General features: G+C 38.7%; 1 protein-coding gene across 3 annotated transcripts in view; it reads left to right on the top strand.

Moving 5' to 3' along the window:
- The window catches only part of MOB2 (MOB kinase activator 2), a 117,407-nt gene that overhangs the window by 18,104 nt on the left and 78,266 nt on the right, over nucleotides 1-21,037 (top strand). Inside the window, exon 1 of one of the 3 annotated variants that reach the window (XM_065682730.1) lies at nucleotides 7,330-7,407. The exons of 1 other annotated variant lie outside the window; for it this stretch is intronic. In XM_065682730.1, the coding sequence (XP_065538802.1) occupies nucleotides 7,358-7,407 (50 nt within the window). In that variant the 5' untranslated portion in view covers nucleotides 7,330-7,357. Of the gene's footprint in view, nucleotides 1-7,329; nucleotides 7,408-19,079; nucleotides 19,130-21,037 lie in introns of those variants that run through there. One more of the 3 variants, XM_065682732.1, reaches the window with a different exon arrangement.

Genomic DNA, 21,037 nt, shown 5'->3' with positions numbered 1-21,037 from the left:
TCATGTGATTTTGCACATGGGTTTAATACAAAAGCAAAATGATTGACAGAAAGTATTACAAAAGGAGGAGCTTTTAGAATGCATAAAAAGAGTTTTGCTAGGAAGATGACTGGTATTAACCTGTAGCTCTGTCTCAGTGTTCTTTGGTATTAAATTGCTAACACAAGGTACTGATTAGGATCTTCCCATTCAGTGAAATCTTACTGCTTCATCATCTTTTTTAGGCTACTGTAGAAACAGTGTCCTAACCCAATGTAGTTACAGTGTTGATAAAAAGTAAAATATGCCTTCATCTGTGTAAAACAAACAAAAAAAAAAAAGCACAGAAGCTTTCTTGGTCCTTTAAGTGCTCTAAAACAAAAAGACTTTTTTTTTTTGTTACAGATACAGAGCATTTAACCATAATACTGCAGTAGTATGGCTTCACAGGATTTTGTCATTCAATCCTTCCATGGTGTTTATGCCACTGATTTCTGATACTGTGCCTAGACTTTGTACTGTATCACTTAGAAACTGTGGCATCTCATGTTTTTAAGCTATGCCAAAATACAGATGAGATTTTTTTTTATTCCAGCAATGTTTGAGGTTGGAGATACTGAATGAAATAGCATGTAGGTTTTTCTCTATTAAAATTCTTCCACACTTTATCCTATTGGGAACATTTGCATCATTATACAGGAGAAATGGTGCTAATGTTTGTTTTTTGTTTTGTCATATAAGGAATAAATGTGGTTTGGAAAGTTCTTCTGCCTAATTCCTATCTTTAAAGTCTTTGTTATGGTTCTAATTGGTAGGTATTAGCATATGCATCAAAATGCAGAATATGCAAGTGCTATTTGGAAAATTAAATGCTGGGTTTAGGTCATAATTTTGTATCATTTGGATTTATTCTGAACAAAACATTAGAACACTGAAGTATGAAAACTGTAAAATTATGGCATAAAATCAGCATCAGTAAAAATCTGTCTTATGCAGGGCTTTTCCTCTCCTACTATCCATGCAGCTGGGAAAAAAAAAGAGCAGTATAATAAATGTGTTGTAATAAATTGTTCATAACTGAGACTGGAAAAGGTAAATGTGAAATTATTAATGTGGAGCTGAAAATGTAAAAATGTTAAAGTGCTTTTACAGCATCAAGAAGGAGGAAATGGGGTGGATCACTTTGAGGAGAAGAATTTTCCTCTTGAGGCAAAACAGACATGTGTATGTTTTGCTAGTTGTAGTGTGCCAGCCAGCACAAGTGTTGGTACTGCTCTGTAACAACCACAGCCATAGTTCTAGAAGAGCATGCCTGGGCCTCAGTGAGCTCTGACTACTTTGGGAGTTATGGCCAGTCATTTCTACTGTGGTCCTTCCTCTGTTTTTAAAAACTCCTTTTCTGGAGAAGGTGAGAAGAGAGGTATTGACTGCTGCTGAGCTTCTTAATTTTGTCAGAATTGGCATAAATACCTCGTTTGGTGCCTTGTTCTGCTCACTACACGCTACATATTTTGTTTTTTTTTTTTTTTATTTATTTTTTTATTTATTTTTTTATTTCCTAATGCATATACTTCACTTTGTCTCCAGAAGAAGGTTTTGGAACAACTGGTGGCAACCTCGAAGGCTTTTCTGTGGAGCTGAACTTTAAACATGCAGATTTACAGGGAGTAAACGTGTCTTTATAAAAAGCACCACAAAACCTATAAGCACCTATAACAAAAATCTTGGTATCGCACAAAGACTGTTTTATGCCATAGTCCCCTGAGCACCTGGGGCCAATTGGGCTGCCATGAGAAGTGCTCTTTTCACTACTCCAGCTATTTATTCCTCTCTCTTTGCCAGCTCAAGTGTTTGAGGGATCTCTTTAGGAATTGGGTTCAGCTGCTAGTGATGCAGGTTAAAACTAATGGAAATAAAACAGCATTTTGGTTTAACTAGGATCCAGTGCACTGTACTGCTGCATAAACAGCTGTGCATGGGAGAGACGGAGAGGGTAGATTGAGAGAACAGGAGTGATGGAGAGGGAGTAGCACCAACTCCAGTGATGATAGCAACAGTTTGCTGGCTTAGTGTATTTGTGGAACTGTGGTCTCTCTGGGAAACTTGTTATGTACTAGACAAGACTTCTTTTTCCATAAAATAGGCTAACATAATCCATTTTCAGTTAAGTAATGTATCCTCTGAGAAGTAAATAATTGTTCAAATGTATGTAAAGTTGTTCCCGTTTGCTACAGCTGTGGAGCCAGAAATGTCACTAGGGGTTGGCAGAGTATGCTTCTGTTGGGAGGAAGAAAAATAAGTTCAAATTTGGTTAATCAGTCAGGATGGCTGTCAGGCTGCCCTGATAAACAGCAGAGTAGAGGGGCCAAGGCAATTGCAGAAACAAGCTGCATGTCAGCTTGCCAGGTATCCTCTTTAATTGCAGCAGATCTCGTGGGGGTTTGTGGTGATAGTTTGAACACACGTGTGATTTATTATTTTTTTTTTAATGCTCATTAGGTTGATATGTTTTAACAGATGCTTTAGCATGCTTTCCGTAACTGCAGCTTTTAGCTGAGATTTAGCCTTTCTAACTTGCCTGTCATTGTTGGAAGAGCAGTTTGTAAATCATCTGATTTTCTACTAAAATTAGACTCTTGCCACAGCAAAGTGAATGCAAATCAAACTCATTCTGTATGGTTTCTTTTGTGTTCCATCACCCTCTATAGTAATAGCCAGCAAAAAGCTCAACTCTAAGTTATTTGTCTTTTTTGCTAGTTTTTGCTGCTGGCATACTCCCTAACTGCAATGCTGTGTATGCCTGGGACAGGAGCGGATTACCTTTGTGGGTAATCTTTTGGTGAATGAGTGTCTTTGACAAAACACATTGCCCATTGTTGGATGCAGCTATTATGCATGAAATTCCTGTTTATTGAATATGCTACTAAAGAAGAATAATGATAAATGTCTTCCCTCTCTTAGTGCCACAGATGGCAAACTTGTGCTGGTCAGGGGACCAAAACAAGGTTAGGAAGTAGGATGTGCATGTGGTCTATTGCCACATGCTCCTGGCTAGATGTTTTGTGATGTGAAAATCCAGTGTGTAACTTACAAAACAAAAATGTACTTTAATGTGAAATGACATGAACTTTTCTACTAAAATAAACTATAACAGAATGTTCTCAATTCACTTTCTTTGCAAGTTGTACTTTGTGTGACTCACTGAAGATGACTGTAATTTTGTTCAACCTGAAGTTACCTAGCTGTTCCGAGTACATTCATTCTTGTGACTTAAGTCACTCTTAAAAGCTCTGATTTTGTGCATTTTTTTCCCAGTAATATTTGTGCTTCCAGGATGCAAGGGGCAGAGTGTCAATACACTTGTTACAGGAACAAGCATGCTGTGCTCAGGCACAGTGCTTTAGAGGTCTCCAGTGTATTGTGAAATGCAGCCATGTAGGTTTATCGGGAGCAGCTGTTTTTGTTCTCTGGATGGATCCATCTAGGGCAGAGGGGGGAGAGAGAGTGTGCTGGTGGCTTCTAGAGATTAGCTGGTGACAGTTTTGCTTGGGAAGCATACCAAGTTTTAGCAGAGCTACTGTAGCAGAGATAGAATGTGAAAAGGAATGGTGGAAAAAACCACAGGCTCTACTGATCTTTTTGTGTCAAAAGAAGCCTTCAGGATTTGGTTATCTTCATGTGGGTCTAATTGGAGCTTTGATTAGAGAACTGCCTGACACTTCCTACTTCAGCTGAGCTGTTACAGAAGACATTTGGACATACAAGGCCTAGATGAGGAGTCAGAGCAGCTGTGTCCTTGTGCAGGCGAGAGGGAGGCTGTCCGGTTTATTGGATCTTGTCAGATCATGGCGATGCATGCTTCTTAAATCCCTTGGGGTAGGGAGGGAATGTCAAAGAAGGGATGGCTTATTTTAGGTAAACTGATTTAGACAGCAGTCCATTTTCTTGTTCCTTTCTGCTGAGAAATGTGGCAGAGTTTCATGAAGGGGTAACATTCAGTTTTCAAAGTGTTCATGTCTGGTGTCATGGTATTTTGCAGGCAGAAGCTGTGGGGCAGGTATGAGTTGGTCAGAGGGCCTGCAGCAGTTTGATTAGTTTCTGTGCCATTTGTTTAACTTGAGGGTGGGTGAGTGCTTATTTTTAATGCTATTCCTACTCTCCTGATTCTCCTCTCATCTTTTTTTCCTAAGCTTATGCCAGTTAAGGATTGACAGCAAGCATTTGTTCAATTATTGCTTCCTTTTTTATTAAAGGGTAACTGTGAAATCTCAATATAGTGACAGAGCCATGAAAGATGTCTGGGTTTAATTCTTGGTTGTTGGAACCTCATATTTTATGAGAAAGTGATATAGGTTTTGTGGGATCTTCTCCACTCTTGTAGTCTATTGGAGAGTTAGTACTTGGCTCCAGTCTTCTGTCAGTTTCTTACTATACAAAGCAAATGCTTTGCTCTCCAACTGAGCAGAAGGGACTTAATAATAATGACTTTCAAACAAGTACCATATTTTGGTTGATTGTCTTATGGAAGGAACAGCATTGCTCCTGTGTATCAGTGTAGTTCTGTACTGTTTCTTGCTGTGCTTGGAGAACTTCTAGTTGCTACACAGGAATGGATTCTGTCTTCTGCAGCCTAGACCCTGCTACTAGAACACTGGCTGGTCTGAGAAGTGGGAGAATGATTGATTCATTTTGGGACCATAAGTTAGACATAAAAGGCAAGTCAGCAAATACAAACTCTTCATAGGAAAGCATGCAATGATTGAAGTGCATGTCAGACATAGTACAACTCCATGTTTTAAATGAGTAAGAACTTGGCCTGTGCGTATATTTTATATGGCTGTGACAGTCAACTTGGTGTCCAGAGTTTTGCAAGTGATACAGCTGAGTTCTTAATCTTGTCTTTTAAACATAATGGGTGTTTGCTTGAAAATGCTTTTAAGCCGCATTTTTTACTTCCTCAGAGCAGAGTCATACAAAAAGGCTGATTTAGGTTGTGGGACCACTGAGGAAAAGGAGAATGGGTTTTCCTGATCAGTTTTTCCTATACCAGAATATTGCTGCTTGGTTAGTTGGTCATCTTTAGGAGACTGTGAGATGTTGCACCAACAATTACTGTATGCACTGAGTGAGTGGGGGGAAAAAAACTTTGTTGGATGAGGGAGAGAGTTAATGGGGAGCAAAAAGATACAGGCATGCCTTTTAATGTTGATAATAGTGATTGCCATTTGTAGAAAATAGTAATTAATAAATCAGCTATGACTGAATAGTCCCAGATACAGATACATAAAACTGTAAACTTTTGGAAGGATTTGTAGGTCACTACGTGAAGATACATAAAACTGTAAACTTTTGGAAGGATTTGTAGGTCACTACGTGAAGAGGCTAATAGCACTTTGGTGATTCTTTAACAAAAACTTCATTAAAAAAATTGGAAGAAATATTTTTGAGTGATTTGTGTGGATTTGAGCACTCAGGCGGGATGTGTCGTATCCAGCGCTCACTTGTTTCCTAAAATCAAGGCTATAAAGTCCCGTAGTTTAATTGTAAACTTTACAGTTATTTTTCTCCTTCACAGTAGTGCACTCAGTGTAATTGGGAACATTTTACAATGGTAATGAACTTGGCAAGAGAAGAGCCCTTTGCCTGCTGCCAGAGTAAAGCAAATAAACAAATAAGGAAAACAAAAGATCATCCCTCGCTGTCCCCTCGGCGGGTTGCAGGAGCGGCTGGCACCACTGGCCATGCTGGCGGAAGGGTGGAATGTCCTGCCGTGCATTCCACACAGATGGCCTGGACCCCAGCCACCCTAGCAGAGCAGAAAATACCACGCTCTCAGCCGTGCCACTTGTGATTTAATTGGAACCGAAGCTAACTTTAAAAAGTAGTGCATCATCAATTTAAACAGTTTTTCTGTGTTTCTAAAAATTACACAACAGTTCTGGTCTCCTGTTGTTTGCTCAGGAAAACCTGAATGCTTCCCTCAAGCAAACGTTAGTGGGACCTTCCTCTTAAGGATAACATTTTTTCCGTTTTGGGGCACCTTGCAAATAAGTCCCAGTATAACCATCTGAAGAGAGCAGAGTCATACCCAAAGAGAGTGGTTTTTCTGTAGTCACCTATTGTGGTTCTCAGCAAAATGTTGGCCTTCTGCTTTCAAAACTGGTGAAATAATAACGTTTCCTGAGTAGCAAATACCAGTGCTGTTGCTCAGGAGTATTCGGGGCAGCTGTTTGTACTTCCAGACTCATTTATACATATATGATAGTGATGATCAATACTAACTCTTGAGAAGACAAAAGTGAATGCATCTTGTAGGACTCTTTTTAGAAACTTGCATTCTCAAGCTCTGAACTGGGGTCTGAGTATTTTATGTAATAAGATTGACTGTAGAAGAAATGTGCTGGTTCTTGCAAGACCAGGTACTCATCTGAGCTTATCTTGCATTTCGCTGTCTGTAGCACTGACTACAATAACAGCTTCTTATCGTTAATCAAATCTGCAGATAGCATGAGAGAGGAATGTCACTCTTTTCCTGTAGCTTATGCATTGTTTGGTGAGTCACTGTTAAGGAAGCAAAACAGCATAACCTTAATTGAAGGATGTGATAATAATGCTTTTTAGTTATTTAGCAGGCAAAATCTGACACCATTAAGGAAGTGGAACACCCTGTCATTAATTGGAGCATATGATAATGATGCTTTGTAGCTGTTTTGGAGGCAAAATCTGTGATTAGTGGCACATATTGTTTTACAAGCTGGAGAAGGATGTTAGGAAGAACATGGAGAATTACTTCACCTAAGCCTATAGTGCAGTATTTACACTGAAATGCAAGTTGGTAGTTCAGTGCTTGTGTGACATTTGGTAAGAAATTATTCATTGCAACAAAAGCTGGGGTATGGCTTCCACTTAAGTCTTGAATGATGGGGATGACAGTGCTGTTTAGAAACCTGAAGTTCAAGTAGTCTGTTTTCAGCAAAATATTTCAAGAATGCCATGCAAATCCATATATTAGAATAACAAAGTGCAAATCAGATCATCTTGCTAGCAGCTGATGGTAATTTAAGGCCAATCCTATGCAGACAGCCATTGAAAGCCGCAGACAGCCATTGAAAGCCGCGTGAAACTGGAAGAACCCAGTGTGTGAGTACCTACCATCTGCATGTTCCTGGTGCAAGAGTGCAGAAGGAAAGGTGAGACTCTTCGTTATTTCTGGGCTTGAAAAATAGCTGAGGCCTGAAGGATTGGTTCATGTGTGCAGCTGTGAAAGAATGAAACTGTAAGCTGGAGGTATTTTCTTGTGATGAAAATGGCCGGCAACTGCTGGATGAGTGTCTTTTGTTTCCCTACCAGAGTCTAATCCAAGTTTGAGTACCACAACATGGACCTGTTTGAAGCCTTTGTGTGGCACTGGGGTGTTTTTATGTGCAGGTGAGTGCATTGTAGTTACTATTGCATTTTTTTCACACTGAAAGTAAAAATGCAAAAAAACAAACCCAGCTCCAGAACCCAGCAGTGTGTGTTAAGATCTGGTGTGTTGCTTTTCCAGTGTTTGTATTTCAACATGCAGCTCTTAAATTCTTACTGATAACGTTTTAAGAACCTTCACAAGACTAGCTGTTGTACAGATCAGCTTGCCTTGCTTTTATATAAACATGGTTTAATTGTTCAAGTTTCATGCATAGTCATAGCCAACATTAGCAAGGCCTCTAATTTACTATGATGTAGTTTTTCGTCAGTTTAACGTTGTTTTCAATGGACAAATTACATGCATATGCATGTGTCTGGGCTATATGATGAAAAACTATCTTATTCATTTTTTTCCTTCTTTTTTCCATATTTCATAATGTCTCTTGGCTTAAAATGTCCAAGGGCAATTACCAAAGCCAAATCAATGCTGGATGATTATAAAAGAAATGTACTGCCTGGAGCTGCTTATTCTAATATCACCTTCCTGCTAACTACAATTAGAGGAAAAAATTACATTAGTCACTTGAAAAGGACAACAATTCCTATTTTAACAAGACATGTAGCTCCTCCCCCCCTTCTCAGCATCCCTTTGCCTGCTTGGTCAAGCTGAAGAGAGAAACCCGAAAGTACACTGCATTGTGTTGCGAATACATGTTTTTTCACTAGCCAGTGTTCTTCACCAGGATTTATAGTTATTATGCTGTGATTTCTGTTAAGCGGTGAATTTTAGGTTCTGTTTAGTTTAGCTATTCTTGATGATGAATCAGTTTATTAGTTGCCCAAGTTGCTTGTAGGAACATCTGTGTACCTACACCATGAAGGCTGTCCAGGAAACACTGTTCTCTGAGCAGTCCTCTTTGGGCAGGACCTGATGGTTGTGGTCGTGGCAGTGAACAGCTTCAAACCGGGGTGACACCGGCAGAGCAGGTGAAGCTGCCTCCACCAGTGCAAGCTTTGTGCAGCAGGCCATGGAAGATCAGTGGCAGTGGGACTGTCTAATACTTCAAGGGTATCCTCAAGAAGTAAAGATTCTTCAGCTTTTTTGTATGACAATTAAACAAGGGTTAGCTGGTATTTTTCAGCACAGGCAAATCTTGCTTTTTAGGGTAAAAGAAGCAGAGAAACATACTATCCATGAACACAAACATCATATGCACTGCAGCATATAGAAAAGAGCAGCATGGATATGAGGACATGATATTTAATTCAACTAAAGGCTGGAAGGTGTTTGGCAACTAATACACACATATATTTGGGAGAACATAAGCTACTCCAAAATATGCCACGGTTTTTAATAATGTCTTGCATAGTAAAGTTTACTAATTCATTTTCTTGGCAAACTAATGGTTTAAGTTAAGTTCTTGAAATAACTTGTCATGTGAATAAATGAAAGAGAAAGTATTTTCATCAGGGTTTTCTCATAAAAATGTATAAAATAAGTAACAAAGTAACCCCAAATATGAAAGGTTTGGGTTAGTATTTCTGAAGACAAAGATGGGTTTTTTTCCCCCACTCCTCCACCCCCACAGCCTCTCATGTCTGTTCTTCCAGTTCTATCTATCTATCTATCTATCTATCTATCTATCTATCTATCTATCTATCTATCTATCTATCTATCTAAGTGTCCCCAGTAGCTATTTGGTTGCTTTTAGGTATTGTAATGCATCAGGGCCAGAGAGCACTATAAAAGGGAAATGGGGAGCATTGTTTCATGCCAGAGTGCTCTTTGACTGCAGGTAACTGGTGATTCGAAGAGTAAGAAACATGCAGATCAGGACTCCAGTAATCTGTGGCATCTCTGTTGTCGGGAAAATACTGAATGGGAAAAAGTAATGAAGTGTATTGTAGGATATTGGATAGTATTTAAGTACTTTGTTCTGCATAACTAAAAAAAAAAAAAACCGTATCAACAAAACATCAAACATTTGTGTCCCCAGAAGTTCTTGAAATCATGGTGATAGAGCATGATTTGGATACAAAGCAGGTATTTCTTATGTGGTAGAAAGTGCAGTCTGCATTTGGTTATGCTGATTGTGTACTATAGACTTACCACTGAGAAATTAATGTGAAAAGCTGCCTGAATCTCCACCCTCACTGAATTATTGTAGAGCCTTTTCTGACGAGGATGATAAAATGCTTCGAAACTTGACCGTTGCAAGTAAGTTTCATTCCATTTCCAGTAAGAGGGAGGAAGAGTATCCTGCTATGTACATATTATTATAAATGTTTGCTAGGAAAATATACAGTGTTCATTAACATTACTTAGTAAAAAATAATCCTTTTAGAAGTGGAGTTGTTCTTGTGACTAATTGGATTTTTTTGCTGTGCTAGTTTAGGAATCTGACATCTGGGTTTTTGTTTTGAATTTGGCCATTAGCATACTAGGTGACTTCATACAGGTCTCTCCAGTTCCTTTTGGTCTTTCACTTCTAAAACTTTGGTCTTTCACTCTAAAATGGTTAAGACTAGGTAAGTCATTGAGATCTGCTGATAAAATTAATTTTAAGACTTGGATGTGGTTCTATCATTGAAATATTTAGTCCGTATCCTGTTAGCTGGTAAGAAGGCTGGAACATTGGTAGGTAGGATAAATGTCTAGATAGATAGAGGGGTAAATAAATTTTCCCCAGGGTAACTTTTGTATTAACAGAGAACGTGATACCAGAAAATGCAGCATACCTTCAATATTAGGTAAGCAGTGCCACCAGTAGGTTCAGACTGTGGTTTAATTTCATACTGTGTGTCTTCCCTCCCCAGTGTAAGACTTGGCCACATAGACTGTATTTCAGTTTCAGTGGGTCAGTATGGATGTACTCATCTAGATGAGCTTTGCTCTTACCTGTCCATGTTGGAGAAACTTTGTAGTGTTGGTTCTGCAGTGATTGCTGGGTTTCTGGAAAATTATACGTATAAATGGAATCTTTTTCCTTAAATATCAAGAATCTGACTTTTTTTCCTAAGCCATGCTGTCAAAAATGCTTGTATTTTGGTTAAGTGGATAATAAGCAATAACTACTGACGTAGCCCCTGAAATAACTGATAGTGAGAATGATGTTTTGAAATGCAGTGATATCAATTCAGTTTGGCTTGTTTATACATGTTAAAAAAGCAAGCACAAATTTGCAATAGAGGTACTGTTGTATTTTGTTTCTAGGTTATCTGTGAAACACTACCAGGAATTTAAGATACATCTGGCATTATAATAAGCTTGAATGAATTCTGGCAGCGTTTACAGTTGAAAACTCTACAGTGTTTTGAGTACTTCACTTTTCAGGGTAGATAAATCTTGCACCACCTTTTCAAGGGATCCTCTGTAAAAGGCAGCGGTGCAGGAGGTTTGTGAGAAGAGGCATACTTCATCATCCTGGGTAGTATTTTGCCTAGAATATCTCCAGGCCCAAGTCAGAGGGAAGGAAATGTGATGCTCTTGGATCCTGTGGCTTCAGCTTGTATTTCCATCTATGTTGTTGCTCAGGCTTTGAGTTTCTTATTGTTGCCTTAGTGGTAGCATCGTAACTGAACACATTTTACTAGTAATTTTCCTGCAGTGGTCTGGGACATGCTTGTTTGACGAGTAACAGCAAACACTGTATTTAAAATTAGCTTGTCACTTGTATTTAGTTATCTTCAGAAAATCTAGTACCCTGATTTTTCATTGAAAACACCTCCATCTTCACTATCAACTTTCAAATTGGGAATGCATCTGCCTGTTAGATAACACATGATACAGTTTTATGGTACATGACTGAGGGTTTTAAAGGTCATTCTCCTTTGCTATGGACTACTGCATCTTCACAAATACTTTACTGCAGTCCCTGATAAGGCAATTCTTTGAAAGATTTCAGTATCTAAAGAAGTGGTTTCCTTTGGAAAGGAAAGCAATTCCAGGCTGAGAACTTTCTTTAAGAGGAAGACCACCACTAATACCAAGGATCAGAAGTATTCGTTCATCTGCTCCTGACCTATAGATGAATTGTGCCTTTTTATTTATTTTTATTTTTAACTTTTTAAATTATTTAAAGCCATCCTTCTGCTTGTCAGATAAGACTAGCACCTGGTGTTTGAAGTGCACCTCATTAGACTGTGAGAATTCTGTGATAGAACCAAGACCTTTATGAAAGGGAAACTTCTCTTGCCTTTTGCTTTGCTGCTGCCGTGTCTTCAAGCTATGCAGATTGACACCTATGCAGGAGCTGTATAGCTTCTTAAGATTAGCAAATTATAAATAGTATTCCTTATTATGACCTTGGGAGGTGAATATTGTGTTTCCCAGACATACATAAAGAAGATGGAGAGTGCTGTGGTTTGCATGTCTTGGTGGCATATTTCCAGAACATTGTGCAACTTCAAGCAAATCAAGAAGATACATGTTTACATGAAGGATGCTGCTGCTCCTATCACAAGCATAATTCTGGAAGTGTAATGAGAATGAGAGGAAGTGGAGGACTTCCTGCATTAGTTTTTGTGGCTGTGTGAAGGGGCTCTCTAAATTGCAGCTGTGTTGCACAACTGATAAAAGTAATGTTAGGCTTAGATAAGTCTCTTGATGTGAACTAATATACATCGTCTTGCATGCAGTGTGGTTAAATGTCTGTTAACCTGGAAGTCAGCACAGCAGTAATAATCACTGAGTATTCTGCTTGTCTCTGTGTTTTACCTGAAGTTTATTCCTTTCCCATGAAATATATTAGTGCTAGACTATGTCCTTAAAATACGAATCACCCCTTTGGGAAAAGCTTCCACAGTAAACAGAGTACTTAGCATGTGAGTAAAGGGGTATATATAAGATGGAAGAAGGAAAAAGGTAAGGGGGGTCTTTGACGTAGTCATCGTATATCCCCCTTACAGATCTTAAGGCAAGAAATGGAAAAATACTAAATAGGAAAGGAGTAATTTTACGTGGGAAAAGCTCAGGATATACGTGGTGTGCTATGGGGAAGATAGTTACTTAAATTCCTTTCTGAAACATCTGGACTACTTTTATCTGATTTTTGGATTTTGGGTGGCAATTAATGCTGTGCTGGATGAGACTACCTGGTTAATGATTGTATTTGACTCCTGCACAATGGGTTTGTAAACTGGACTCCTGCACAATGGGCTTATAAACTGAATCGATTATGTTACTAAACATGTTTTATTGTCTTTTCTGGTGATTTCTGTTAAGTGTTAATCATGTTTTTCTGTTCAATGATTTGTTTTGCAATATCTTTACAGTGGCTTTTTTCTATTTACTCAACTTACACTGTTCGTTTTGTTTTCAACTTGTAAGTTTGCCTCTGACTTCTTTTATTAAGGTCTGGGACCTTGATGAACTTTATTGTAGGGCTGAAGGGTGATTTTGAGGCCAACATGCGAGACATTTATTTAAGGTGTAAGGAGAAATGAACACTATTTCTCTTCTGCCTTTGACCTTTGTGCTTTTATGTGGTGTGGTTTTGTACCCCGTACGTAGAAGGGGAAGTGCTTTGGAAAGTGCTTTATTTTGTATCTTTGGCTGAGAAGTATTACTGTGCCAGTCAGCTGCTCAGTGAGAGAGCTTTTCAGAAACAGTAAAGCATGCTGGATTTAATTAGCTCAGCTTTGCTGTCTGACACTGAAGGCTGGTTTTGGTTTGTTTTGTTGGTTTTCTTGTTTTGTTTGAGTGGTCATAATGATCACTCAGATCATTTGCAGAATCAAATATACTGTAGCCATGTTAGAAAAAATCCCAACAACATAGGTGAAAATGGCTTGTTGCTTCTGAGCATTTTCTTATCAGAGAAAATATCTTCTGAAAATCAACTTGATTTTCCTGTCATTGTGCTCTACTGTGTTCTACGGCAGGTGTGGATATCCTGTATTAAATGATGTAAACTAGAACAGTACCGGCTCCCAGCAACCATGTGTGTTTGCCTCTGATAACTGCAGTATGTTTAACATCACATGTTCAAAGATAATTGAGGAGTCCTCTACTTTCAATGCAGAGTAAGATGGATTAGGTCATTCTCTGTTAAGGATATAGTGCTGACGTTGCCACTTAGCTAAATACAAAAGATTTTACGATGACATACTGATCTTGTGGTGTAGGTTACTGTAGAAAAGCAGAAAACTTTAAAAGCAGAGACCAAGGGCAAGGGTTGCAGTCACACTATAAAAGCTGATCCGTTATGTAACGTTGGGATGAAAAGCAGCAGGGAGAAGCTGGATTTCCAGAGTCCAGCTGCTTCCTTGTGTGCAATGCTCTAGAGAATGCAGGAAATAATTAACATGAATGTGTATTTAGAATAATGCCTACAATTTCCAAGTGTATAAAAGGGCTGGACACTTTGTTTCATATTCATTGAAGGCCACATATATGGGCTTTTTTTGGTACTTGTTGGTGTCTTTCTCAATAGCTGTACCCAGAGAATCAAAACATAGGTTTCCTTTCCTTCAAGAGGCTCATTCAGGAGGTGACCTTTCCCCATAGGCTGTATCAGGTGAGAAGACTAAGTTTGCCATCAGCTCTTCTTTCACTGCTTTTAAGGTTTAGGTTACTTTGTGTAGGTGTGAAAGTTCAAAACATGGACTAGTCTGCCTGTACAACTGTATATGTTGTAATTCTTTACTAGCACTAGGTGATAATAATGTTCTAGAACATGTCAGTCTTCTCAGGCTTCATAAAAAAATCTCAAAGGTCAAATAAGAATGTTTGCAAATTAAGCAGAAAAAATGTTTTCTTTCTGTACATTCATATGTCAGTAGTAGATTCAAAATTAATTATAATTTCTGTTTATTGCATCAATATTACTTTCCAAGGAGGTGACTAAAGCTACCATTTGGTATTTTCTCCACATAGTTTCCGTTACGAACCTTGTTTCAGTTGGCTGTTTTGAATTCTAGTCATCAAATTTTGTCACAGTATAAAAAACAAGGATTTGGGCTTTTTACCTGTTTAGTCTCTGTTGCTGGAATGGTGTTTGGTTCATGTCTTTCTCCTTCCTTTTATAGTTGTGAGCTACAGATACCATAAGTATAACTGCACTTGCATGAAATCTCTGGGAAGGAGTAAGTATCAGTCACGATACTGGCAACAGAATTATTTAATGTCTTTGGTTACTAAATGTATGAAAATGATGTAACACATGAAAAGATACATCAGTGAAGCTCATGTAATCTGTCTCTGCAGTCCACGCTTCTAACCTGATTTAATTTTAAACATACAAAAGAGGCTTACATGTTTTAAAGGTCATGGTATGTGTATTTCTGTCAAAGTGGATCATTAGGGGAAATTCATGATTTTTTTTTTTTCCCATGTCTTTAGTCTCTTTGGGTTGTAATTTCTCTTAAAGGTGGAGATCACTAAACTTGTTTTGTTCCGTATTGTAAGGTGAAACATGCATGGATTTCTTGTGATTCTGAGCTTTTTGCCTAGATCTTGTACTCAATTATCTGGTTGGACCACACTGCCTGTAATCATATCATTTACATGTAGTTCTCTGTAAAGCCTGGCAGCCTGAGTCCAGTTTTGCTTGTTTAACTATTTATGATAGAGAGGATATGCTGAAAAGTGGATTTAGAATGTGCTTCTACTGACAGGTAGGTCTTTCCTGTGGTTCCTTGGAGGGATCTTTGGAATTTAATGATTTTTTTTTATTCTGTAGGATGACAAATCTAACTGAATTTGTGGATTTAAAAAATTATGTCTGTTCCTGCTAGCCCTTTCGTGCGATCGATGCTTTTCTTACACTTGCAGGCTAAGTGGTTCAGCAGGCATAATATCTCTCAGCCAAAGAAACTAAGCATATGGCATCTGAAGTGAAAGAGTGATAAAGCATGGTGAGGCTGCCAAGCAGAAAGATACTGCTATAGTGACAAAGCATGTGGCAGCACTCGGGGCTTTCAGAGAGATAATGTAGCTGCAACGCTCTTGATTTCTAAGGAAGAAATTGCTGGAAACATGATGCAGTATTATCTCAATAAGATGGACTAGGCTAGGTGTGTCGTTGCTTCTACTGTTGCAGGAACAATCTGACTGTATTTAAAGTGCTATTTATAGCCTTGCCTCAAAAAAACCCCCAAAACAGCGAAAGTTGCTTCTTTTCCCGGTTTCAGTGTGTGCCTTCAGTTCAGTGGCAATGAAGTGCATGTTTCCATTGTGAGATGTGGTCTATCTATTCCTTGAATGCAGTGGTTAGTGATGCAGGTAAACTAATCCAAGTCACCACATCTGATACTTGGGCACAAGCATAGCTGAAGCAAGTTGGTGGGGGGAGTAAAATCTGATAGTTCAAGATGAGTAGCCCTTTTCATAGGTTCATATGGGGGTCAGGGTGAGAGCACTGGCTTTGAAACTTGTGTGTATTAGATGTCATTTTTAGTCTGAAGCTTTGATTTCATGAAGAGGAATTATCAAAGCTTAATTTAAACAAGGGATTTTCACATGCCAGTGATGACAAATACTTTGGCATGCTGTTTTTTTAGGGTCTTCACTTTGTTGTCGTTAATGGGTTTTTGGCCTTCTGTCCATACATAGTATTTTTATTATCAGAGATTTTTGTCCTGCTCCATGAACTATAAAAATTGAGAACACTGCCATGTTTTGGAATAAAGACTGAGATTTTGTTGTTTGTGGGGTTTTTTGGGGTTTTGGGGATTTTTTTTTTTTTTTTTTTTAGGAAAAAAAGACTTGCTAGTTTCATGTTGAAGGCCACAGAGTGGAAAGTGAGCTAAATTGGCTCAGGTTATGTGCTGGGGTATATTTAATATCTTCTGTTGGTTTTAAAATAAATTTCATGTGTAGTTCTAATCTATACAGGCTCTTTTTTGAGTAACAGCCACCAACAGTGAAAATTACGCAGGACTTCATAAAGTCTGTGAGCCTTTTTCTTGCAGTAAAAGGGTGCTTGGATCTGCCTTGAACAACCTCAGATGTATTCAGTTATTTTCTCTAGAAGAAAGTCTGGCCTCCCCACAGAAGCATGGAGTGAAAGGTCATTCAGAGTTGGAGCTAGTATAGCTTAGACAACAGGAGGAATAAAATATTCAGTGTTATTTAAAACAAGCATTCTAACACAAGGAGTTTAACATGCCCTCTAAGAAACAGATGCGAGGGGTGCCATGCAGAAACAGATCAGGCCCTCTTCTCCTTGCCGGCTGAGTCATCGCCCTTTAATTTTTGCGATATTATTGCTGAAAAGTGAAACCTCGTTGTAGCGTGTGTGACACGAGGGTCATAGCCCCTTGGGGAAGGGGGCCCGTGGGCAGCGGGCTCCCTCTGCAGCCGCTTGGTGCCAGCGCTCCTCGGGAGGTCCAGGCGCCGTGTGAGGCTGGGGTGTTTTGGATGATTTTGAGGGAACGGAGTCGGCCTCCAGCTATGGAAACTTGCTGAAGCGTACGCAATGTACTCCTAGCGGCTTTGAAAAGCTTCTGGTTGCTGCTGCCAGCTGGAGTTTGGGCTGAGATACAGGCTGTCCCAGCTGCCGGGCACTGGGAGGCTGACATGCTTCTGAAGCGATGTATTTCCTCTGTTTTGAGTGGCATGCATCCGTCTTTTTTTACAGGCTCAGAGACCGTGCATTCAACCAGTACAAACTTTGTGCTCCTTGGTGTTCCAAACCAATGTATTGTTCAGCCAAATTATGGTGCTAGAAGTGCTGCATTTCCAGGTTTTGTACAGTATTTCAGTCCTTAAGTTATTCAGAGTTTTAGATTTTTATGAATGTCTAAATCTCGATGTGGAGCAACTGATATCAAATAGAAACATAGCAAGGTTTACTCTGGAGAATGATGTGATTACTGTTAGTAATCAATTATTAATTATGGTATGTTTATTAATTCAAAGTATTTAACCAATATGGATATATTTTCTTGTGTCTACTACACAGAAGAACATCTCATGACACTGTTTTATGATTGGTGTACCGCAGATGACAGGAAAATTTTAATTATCTGGGGTTATTTTTTAACACCTCACTTTTTGTTCTTTTATTATTATTATTGTATTTGTTTATAAGCTCTTATGTTGCTAAAAACATGAACTGTGCTTACAGTGCTTTAGTGCAGCAGCTCTGATTTCTGGAGTCTCTATGTGCTGGCATGGTATTATGTAGTATGTAAACTTTGAAACCTGCCTGACATCTTCGTTGCCCTCATGGTGAAAAAGCAGAAGGAAGAAAACAACCCAACCTTCCAAAAACTAATAAAAACCCACCATAAAACAGAGCCCTGAATGTTGTAAAGGCTTACAGAGAAGAAGGAAAACCAAGGAAAAGTAAGGTATCCATATAAAGCAGAAAAATAGAATGGTGTGAAATTTGCTACAATTTTCACGTTCAAGCTCTTCTTTCGGTAGAGGGCAGTACTAGTTCAGTTTCCTTTAGAGTCCACTACATGCATAGTCATCGGCAGTTTATGATTGCACTAAGCTGTTCTCAATACAAGCTTTTAAGAATGGCTGAATGAGGACATTTAGTCGATTTTGTTTGTAATAGATGATTGGAGGAGGATTGTGAATAGCTTTCAGAATACCCATGTAAAATTACAGTCAATCTACTATCACAAGATTAAGTCTTTTAGTAATTTATCTTTTAATGGCAGGGTTGCTATATTCTTTGTTTGCTCCTTGGCCAGATAACTCTGTCTGTGATTCCCTGTTTTCCTGCTTATGAATAGAGTAAGTCCAGTGCACAGGAGACAGCAAACCTGATGAAAGCAAGATCTGCTTTGGACTGCTGTGTATGATACATATTTGCTGATTCACTGCAGGATGACTATTGCCACGAAATAAATCCAGCTTTTCAATTTATTGGTAATAACCCACTGCCAGTTTTTCTGCTGGGGTAGGATGCATTTAAGAGCCTATTTTACCATGTTGTGACTAATGACAAAATATAAATGATGACAAAGCGTAAATGTCAAACGTTATTAATTGTAAGCTCCTTTTGAAGTCCTTTTCCGTATTTGTATATTATAGGCTTCTTCCACAAGGTGGAGCTTTAAGGCTCTGCAGCTGGGATTTTTTTCCCCTCTTGGCTAATAAGCAGAAAGATGAATGGAGCTCATGAAATACCTTAAAACAGGTATAAAACGACAATTTCAGTGCTTTTCAAGAGAGTGGGTAGGTTTTAGGGAAAAAACACACCAGACTCAACAGATATTTTTGACTCTTTAACATAGCCGAGTTACTAGAATTAACGTTATAAAAAGAGGAAAAGAAGGATTGGAAAAAGTAGTTCTCATTACTTATTTATTCTGTTGGAATTAATGTTTCTTTGCTTTCAAACTGACTTGAAAGGTAGGCAGGACTAGATAGACAAAAGCAGTATGAAAATGCTTGCTAAATCTTCACTTATTGGGAGGAGAAGGTTTGGTTTTTTAACAGCCCTACCCTAAAAGAAGAGGAGGAAACTTTAGATAAGAGCTATTCTGATAAAGGCAGAAAGCATATTTCTTTCTTTTGCACAGCTGTCTTTTCAAGAATGAGCTATGTATACGCTTTCTCTGGAAGACAACCTTTGTGTGTTTTTCACTCTGCCTGCCAGAAATTGCATCTTGCTGAATTCCGGAAAAGTGCCACTGTATTTCAGGCTGTGTTTCTGTAATTGGTTATCTTGGGCTTCCCGTGTTTCTTTGAGTATCCGAACTATTGCCATCTTGTTGGAAAATCCCCTGCTGTTAATTCTGTTGTAATGGAATTCTTCATCTGCTCGCTGTGCTGCTGCTGGTAAGACAATTTCATGTATTAACTAGCACCGGCATGTGTGGACATGAGCTGGTACTGTGCAGACAAAACCTGGGAAAGAGCTTAGCTGGAGAGGGGGAAGGGGGACTGGACTGGGAAGGGAGGGTAGCAGCAGGGAGGGAAAAACCAAAATCTTGAGTATTTCCTGTCCAGCTTTTCTGCCTAAAGCTAGCCTTTTCTGATGGTAACAAATGTTAGTAAAATGTTTGCAGCATCTCTTTGAAACAAAACTTGCGGATAGAAGCAGGTTTACTGAGCACTTGTAACAAGTACTTTCTCCCTCTCGCCTTTCTTCATTAAACTCGTATGTTTGTCTCAAAACGTTTAGACTTTTTTAGAACTTTCTGCAGGGTCTGTGTTAACACTTAATGCTTGACTTGAGTTGCAGTTGAAGGTTGTGAAACATTTTCTCAAATTATTTGTGTTGTTTCTTTCTTGCTTTGCAGGTGGTGTGTTAGTATGCAAGAGATAAGAAATTGGTTATGATTTTTTCATACTATTATGAAAATTATATTAAAATGTGTATTATATAATTTTTTTTGTGGTTTAGGAGTCTCCCTAGTTAACAAGTAGGAACAGTAAGAACTTGGAACAGTATTTGCATTTCAGAAATCCACTTTCTCCCTTTCTGATATTGCTAAGCCCCATCTGATGGCCTCTCAGAAAATAGCACATATCAAATGCAATGAAAAGCAGGTATTCTTTATGCCTAACTAAAATGAGTTCAGAGCCTCTCTGGACAGACAGTCTACCACTGATTTCTAGGCTTCATATAGGCCAGTGGCTGAACCAGTCTGTAATGCTTCTGCTTCTTAATGGATCTGCTGCAGATCCAAGTTAAGAACTCTTCTTTAAACTTCAGTTTCCCTCTGATGCTATCAGAGTCTTGGCATGTTAAGAACTGCCTGGAATGTCTTTTTCTTTTGGTTCCTTTTTTTTTTTTCCCCAGATATTCTTGTCTGGCAGTATGTTAAAGTATCAGTTTGTTACTAGCTGAGTAGATATATTTGTTGCTATAGAAGATGCAGTAGGCCATTTAGACAGTTTCATGAAGAGCCCTTCCCCGTAATATAATGTTAGGTTAGATTTCTGAACCACAACCTCAGAATAGAAGTAATATGAGTAGGGTGTTTGAATGAGCTTCAAATCATGTTGGGCTTTTTTCCCCAGATCTTGTGGGACATATGGTTGTGTATGGGCAAGAATTCTTGCCCTTCCTTCTGCTGCTTCTGCCAGTATGGATTTCCAGTTTCCAAGGCCTCTAAGTACTCCACCCCTTCTGTGGGTGAAAAATACCATTCTTTTCTGAAAGTAATAGCAGTATCAGTTATTTAAAAGTATTGTAGATGCAAGCTTTTGCATAATCCTTAAATTTTGTAACAGTGAGTGGTTCTATAGCAGCCAGTTCCATATATCGATGACTGTCTATAGAGTTGGATAAAGAATTACTCCTTTCCCACACAGCTTTACAGAAACAGTGATTTTGACAGGGAGTTTCAGGGTAAATGGTGATAATAAAGCTAAGAATACTGATGGTATATTTACTAGGGATAACTATGTTTTATATTACACCAGCCAATGCTCTGTTGACAAAATCATCCTGAGCAGATGGTTCGGAGGCATTCCTCTGTTGGTAACAGAATATGGATATCTTAGAGCAGAGATTTTCTTAGCACTTACTAGCCAAAAGATTATAGTTGCTTTATTTAAACAAACTTTGGCATGAAGATATCAAAACAGCAGCCTAAACCAGATGCTTCCAGGGAATACATGTGGGAAGGGGATAAGAGTAGCCTTATCACCCTTAGAGAATGGTATAGGCACTTGCTTACTATTTGGATTCCCCTTATGGTCCCTTTTCATTGCAGGCCCTATTCTCAGAAGAATGTG

This window comes from Lathamus discolor, chromosome 6 (assembly GCF_037157495.1).
Source record: "Lathamus discolor isolate bLatDis1 chromosome 6, bLatDis1.hap1, whole genome shotgun sequence".
Classification (NCBI taxonomy): Eukaryota; Metazoa; Chordata; class Aves; order Psittaciformes; family Psittacidae; genus Lathamus; species Lathamus discolor.
The sequence above is the reverse complement of the archived record's forward strand: the minus strand, read 5'-3'. Positions and strand labels throughout refer to the sequence as shown.